Source organism: Oryzias melastigma, linkage group LG17 (assembly GCF_002922805.2).
Source record: "Oryzias melastigma strain HK-1 linkage group LG17, ASM292280v2, whole genome shotgun sequence".
Lineage (NCBI taxonomy): Eukaryota > Metazoa > Chordata > Actinopteri > Beloniformes > Adrianichthyidae > Oryzias > Oryzias melastigma.
The window spans coordinates 21505757-21511761 of NC_050528.1; the positions used below are offsets into that span (position 1 = coordinate 21505757).

A 6005-nucleotide genomic window follows, 5' to 3' on the forward strand; every position below is an offset into this window, starting at 1 on the left:
AAATAAACTATCTACATTTTCACCAACAGAACACAGTGGCGTCATAAATAAAAGTAGTGAGCATCATGTACGAATAACCTTTAAAATCCATGGCACTATATAGTTTTTTAGTAGTTAGGGGTTAGAATTCGGACACAACCAAGATGTTTTGATACATTCTTTAAAAATTTTATTCTGTTTTCTTGGTTTGATCAGATGCTCTCAGTGAAGCACTTGGAAAGCATCTGTGAGCTTTAGGTGCGTTTCTTAACAAGTTCAAGGCCAATAAAGATGCTATTAATAGTAGAGATGACCAAAATTATGTCACTATGCAGTAATCAAACCAGCAACCTTACATCTCTACAAGCTCCCCCCCATTGACCTCATTAACCCTTCAAGACTCACTCAAATAAAAACTGTGTTTTTGGTGTTTTTAACATGTTTTTGTTGACTTTCTCTCATAATGGAGGACATATGTAAAAGTTAAAATAATGTTTCTGAGTATTTCTTTATTTGTTGTGTATCAGGAGCAGATGAGAAAATGCTGAAAAAGCTTGTAGTTGTGACATAGGTGCTACAGCCAGCGGTTCACAAGCTCCCTGCTCCATTCTGTTGATCCACTTGTAGACGAGTGCATCCATGTACGTCTTCATTGTCCTCAGCTGACATCTGGCTCAAAACTGTACTGCTGGAAGGCTCCGATATTGCTCCCCATTTTAGTTGCACTTCTAATGTTAGCTTTGGGTTGTGAAGGGCTGTAAGCTAGCGGGAGAGAGTGTAAATAAAGGGTTGCTGGGAAATGAAAGCAGACTTACTTTCCACCAACAGCCTCACCCACAACTCACAAGGTAAATTTGTCTTTCTGCAGAAACTGTCCTAAAAACAACAGTTTTTTAACAAGTGTGACTAAAAATAGCGTAAACATACTTATTAGACTCCTGGGAATTCTTTCAAAAAAGATGAAAAGATGATTGGAGTTGGACTTTAAAAGGTTAAAACTGCCTTATATTTGTAATCAAAGAGGAGAGTACTAAAAATGAATATTACATTTTTTTTTACCTTTTTCATTTATTTTTTTTATTTGTTTTTGGCATCGGTGCAACAAAGCTGCATTGACAAACATTACATTGTGAGCATGTATTGTAAATACCCAGTTGATGTTGGATGTCTAAAGAAGTGGTTGTTCTATGTTGACATGATGGCTCGCCTCCAAGAGTCCTACATGCTTCACATCAGCAAAAACAGCGAGAGAAACACAATATGGAGATGTTAACAAGCAATTTTCTCCCCACTTCTGGTGGTGGAGATGGAGTCCAATGAGAAAGGGGGAGAATAGCCAATCACAAACAGCAGCTCTGGAAATAGCCAATTAGGCCTGTTTGTCTGCGAGGACAAAGGAAGTTATATTGCAGAGTGATTGCACCAGCGCCGAGCAAGACAAACATGCTCAATTGACACCTTGCTTGTTGCCTTCCAACCCTAATTTCACAGGAGTGTGAGATCTTGATTGCATCTGTGCCGACAAGAGAGGACGGCTCATTATTACGCCAAAACAATCGCCACCTCAGAGGCAAAAAACAGAGGTTTTGTTTTCATTAGGGAGCAAATGAGTCACCAGCTCCGCGGTGAAGGCCGGCGCTCACCCTCACTCTGGCTCCAGTCAGGCGATTTTATTCAAGAAGATTTCTACCTTACCCCAGTCCACTTAATGAAGCTGTAAATTTAGAGACACGAGGGCCTTCACGGCGTTCCTCAGAGAGCTGCTACAGTGTTTCTGGGACGGAGCTGGTTAATTAACTGATTGTTTGCTTGGCTGGGAGCCACAGAGAGAAGCGGTGGATATACAGTACAGGGAGAGGATGAGAGGGAAAGTGAAGAAAACAAGCAAAACCGGAGCAGAGCGGTACGGAGGGAATAGAGAAGGAAGAAAGTGAGGAGGAGGGAAGAGACAGCAGAAGGAAACGAATAAGGAAGAGTCTGACAGGAGATGTGCTTCAAAGAAAAGTTACTGCGAGTCGACTTACCGGTATACCTACCTACTACCAGTATACCTACCTATTTACCAACTATCTCACTATATAGTCAAAAGAATAAAGGGAACACTACAGAAACACCTCCTACATCTGAGGGAATTAAATATGTTTTAGATACAACCACACAAAAATGAATTGAAATTAATTGAATTAGGTCTTGATATGGAATCATACTCAAAATCAAGTGCAAAGTGGATCCAACTTTGATGTAATGTCTTTGAAACAAGTCAAAATGAGGCCCAGTAGTGTGTATGGTCTCAATATGCCCAAATGACTTCCCTTGGTATGCTTCTGATGACTCAGCGCATGGTCTGCTGGGGAATCTCCTCCTACATCTGGAGCAAAGCATCTGCCAATTCCTGGACCGTCTGTGGTGCAACCTGGCATTGGTGAATGGACCGAGACATGATGTCCCAGATGTGCCCAATTGGATTTAGGTCTGAGGAACGAGTAGGCAAGTCCACAACATCAATGCCTTTGTCTAGCAGAAACTGCTGACACACTCCAGCCACATGAGGTCTAGCATTGTCTTGCATTAGGAGGCACCCTGGGCCAATCACACCAGCATATGGTCTACAACAGGGGTGTCTAAAGTCAGTCCTCAGTCCTCCCTGTGTCCTAAATGTTTTCTACCAACCTGCCATGGGATCTCCTTATTGGCCAAACACACCTTATCCTGGTAATCAGCAGCAGATAAGGCAGGATTTCTGGAAAACCAGCAGGTGGCCGGCCCTCGAGGACTGACTTTGGACACCCCTGGTCTATAATCTCCTCTCGGTACCTAACGACAGTTATCCTACCTCTGGTGAGCACATGGAGAGCTGTGCGCCCCCCCCAACTATTGCTGACCCACTTCCTTACCGGTCATGTTTGACAGCAGAACGTCTCCAGACTTTGTTAGGTCTGTCACATGTGTTTAGAGTGAACCTGAAGCAATTTGCCAATCTTGGTGTTGTTTAGCGAATGCCAAACATCTTGCACGGTGTTGGGCTGTAACCACAACTCCCACTTGTGGACGTGTATACTGCTTTTACCTCCTTTCTAGAAGGCCCAAAGTGCTTTACAGTCCAACACACATTCAGCCATGCAGACACACACACACACGCCAACTTATAAGGAGCAAAATGGGGTTCAACACTAGCGCTCATCATCATCTATCAAAGGAGACGTCAGCATCTTATTCAGGCTACACAGCGGCAAGCTATGCGGGAGCGGCTACAGATGACACGATTTGGGGGAAATTGTAGTTGGTGATTTTACAGAGGAGCTGAGGATCCAACAATTCCGCATGATTCGCTCAACGTTTGATGAGCTGTGTGAAGCTGTGGGACCTCTTGTGGCGCTCGCTGGGCACTGCATAGCGGTACAGTAACTGTCATGTGACTCATTTAATTTTTTAAAAGTGTTTCTATTGCAGTTTTGCAAAATATGTCAACTATATGTCAACTCAACAATGTTTTGCAAAAATGTTTTATTCAATAATTGCAATTTTTTTCAACATAGTCATGTTTCCATTAATTTATCATCACAAATAGTCAATAGAAACGCAGCTAATATCTTTGTTTTATTTTTACAAAATTACTTTTTTCTTCCTAATGGAAATTTTATTGGTTAAGAAATAGTTTAATTGTTTTTTGTTAATCATTTTAGTAAATAAAGTTAGTAAGTAACTTTGGGGGCAGGGTAGACCGAGGTATTTTGGTGGGTGTTGCAGTGGAGGATGGAATGACATTCATTTTCGGCATTCACAAAGCCACCCTAGGTTTAATGTCTGCAAGGTATTTAGATCTGACTGACAACACCAATATTTATGGCATCAGTGAGCCGATTCTAGCTGAGCAAGTCAAAAAGGCAAGTCTTGGACTTTCCTGGGTCGGAGTTTTTAAAAGATTTAGTTTCTGATTTAATTTACTCAGTTGAAAGCTGAAAAAAAGCCTCCGCGACACACAGATGTGCAACAGAAAATTGACTGTTTCCTAATAAAGAAATGTGTAACGTTTTTTACTTTTTAGGTTCAGTGGGTTCACGTGAATGAAGCACACTTTGAACAAGTCTTAAAGTATAAAACAACACCACAAGTCTGAACATTCTTTTTTAGGCTTTATTGATAGCCGAGTTAGCATTCTTGTTGCTGGAGTTGACGTCAAAAGGTAGGTTAGATCTTCTTGCTGACCTTCTTCATCACCACAGAGCCGGCTTTGCAGGTCTGTAAAGGGGAGATTCAATTATTCAGTGGTTCCAAAACATAAAATCTTATTTTATAGATAATAATCTGGTTTAAAACATCTTCAAGATTCCATTCAGTGTTATATTTTCACTTTATTGATCCAAGAAAACAAAATTCAAAGGCAGTAATTTGGAAAAAAATGTCAAAACTTGGTGGTGTGGAGATTGAATTGGTTTGTAGAGGTTTGCTCTGGTAGTGAATGGCTTGATGAGGGTCAACGGGGTTAGCCACCTTTAACCTCAGCTGCAGGTGACTCTAATGAGCATGATAACTTTTGTAAAGATGTAACACAGCTTCAGTCAGCTTGCTTACCTCGATGAGCTTCCCTCCACTGATCTCGTTGGTCTGAAAGTAGTTGGGGAAGCTCACGGTCATCTTCCCCCCTTCCATGTTCACGGTTGCCTGCAGAGCGAATCGAATCAACCGGCTGTTTCAAAGACGAGGTTTTGGCATCTCATTGTTCCCCGTACCTTAAATTTCTTTCCTCCGATGGTCTCCATGTCGCTCTCCTTTCCAATGGTGAACTTGTTGCTGACCTTGAGAGTGGGGTAGACTTGGGTCCAGGTGAAGTCGTCCCCATTCTGGGTGACCTCCGTGATCATCTTGAAGTCACGGCCCTTCTCGATGACATCAGCGGGAATTCCTAGAAGATGACAAGAAGAAAGATTGAGCTAGAAAAACTAAAATATATACATATTTGTGGATTTTAGGTTCAATCTTTCTTACCAATCCCCTTGCAGAACTCGTCATAACCCTCCTGGGATTCGACTTCCCATCGTCCAGCAAAGGCCATGTCGGTGGAGTATTGAGGAGCGAGAGCAAAGATGCTGAAAGGGGGGGAAAAGCAAGGTAGTGGTGCAGCGAGCGTTCCCTGTTTATATACAGCACACCTCTGACCGCCTCTTTCCTCACACGTGATGACCCAAGAGACTCATTCAAGCTGAAGATGATGAGTACAACAGCCAACGAGGAAGATGGCAATAAACGGCATAAATGTGAGTTTATGGAGTTCACATGCAGAGAATAAAACGTTGACTTCTCCAAAGGGGTGAAACTACCACTTAACCTACGGGGCATTGAACTCCCTCGCAAGGATTTTACGGTTTTAACCTCAGATTTTATAGTCGCGGATCCAATAATCAAATAAAGAGATTTGTTTTTTTTTTGTTAACAGTTTATTTATATGAAAGTGTTTGTTATCTTTTCAAAGGAAAGAGCGTGTAATAAGGTATTCAGGTGAGGTCTCCATTCATAGGTGGATGTGGAAAAAGTGACTGTAAATGGGTTTATTTTAGAGTTTATCTGTATTTGAGAAGACACACCTGGCATCTTTTAGTCTCCTTAATTTGTACTAATTTAATAAAGAATGATGCTGTTGATGACAATCTAAATTTAGCCAACCTTTTTTGTTTGTTTGTTAAAGGTTTTATAAGAAAGTTGGCAAATCTGATCCACACACATTTCAAAGTAAAAGCCCAATCTTTATTTTACAAATTTCTTTTTAAGTGTTTAAGGCAGAATTTAGTCTCAACTCTATGAAGTAAAACTCAAATATTATTTTTTGAATATGTTTTTGGTAACCTTTCTTCAACTTGTCTAACTTTTCTTGGTAAAAACACATTTGCAAAACATAAAAAACGATGCTTTAGATGTCCTTCACCTGAGCTGACATGCTTGCATTTATTTCAAATATACGCAAGTATTTAATATAAAATATTTCAAAGTAAAACGATTATTGGTAACTTCTGAAAGCAAACATCAAGGAG

The 6005-nt window shown here is 40.8% G+C and overlaps 1 protein-coding gene across 1 annotated transcript; it reads right to left on the reverse strand.

Moving 5' to 3' along the window:
• Positions 1–4099: 4099 nt before the first annotated feature.
• On the reverse strand, positions 4100–5117 carry fabp6 (fatty acid binding protein 6, ileal (gastrotropin)). The gene is made up of 4 exons (XM_024274146.2): positions 4966–5117; positions 4710–4882; positions 4552–4641; positions 4100–4218 (listed from the first exon to the last, which is right to left on the reverse strand). The coding sequence occupies exons 1-4, from the start codon at positions 5030–5032 to the stop codon at positions 4168–4170; spliced, it is 381 nt and encodes a 126-aa protein (XP_024129914.1). The 5' UTR covers positions 5033–5117; the 3' UTR covers positions 4100–4167.
• Between the last annotated feature and the right edge of the window lie 888 nt (positions 5118–6005).

Coding starts and splice junctions, on each gene's coding strand:
- fabp6 (XM_024274146.2), bottom strand. CDS start 5,032: ATGGCCTTTGCTGGACGATGGGAAGTCGAATCCCAGGAGGGTTATGAC. Junction 4,883..4,965: donor CGAGTTCTGCAAGGGGATTG/GTAAGAAAGATT, acceptor GTCATCTTCTAG/GAATTCCCGCTGATGTCATC. Junction 4,219..4,551: donor GTGGAGGGAAGCTCATCGAG/GTAAGCAAGCTG, acceptor TCCCCTTTACAG/ACCTGCAAAGCCGGCTCTGT.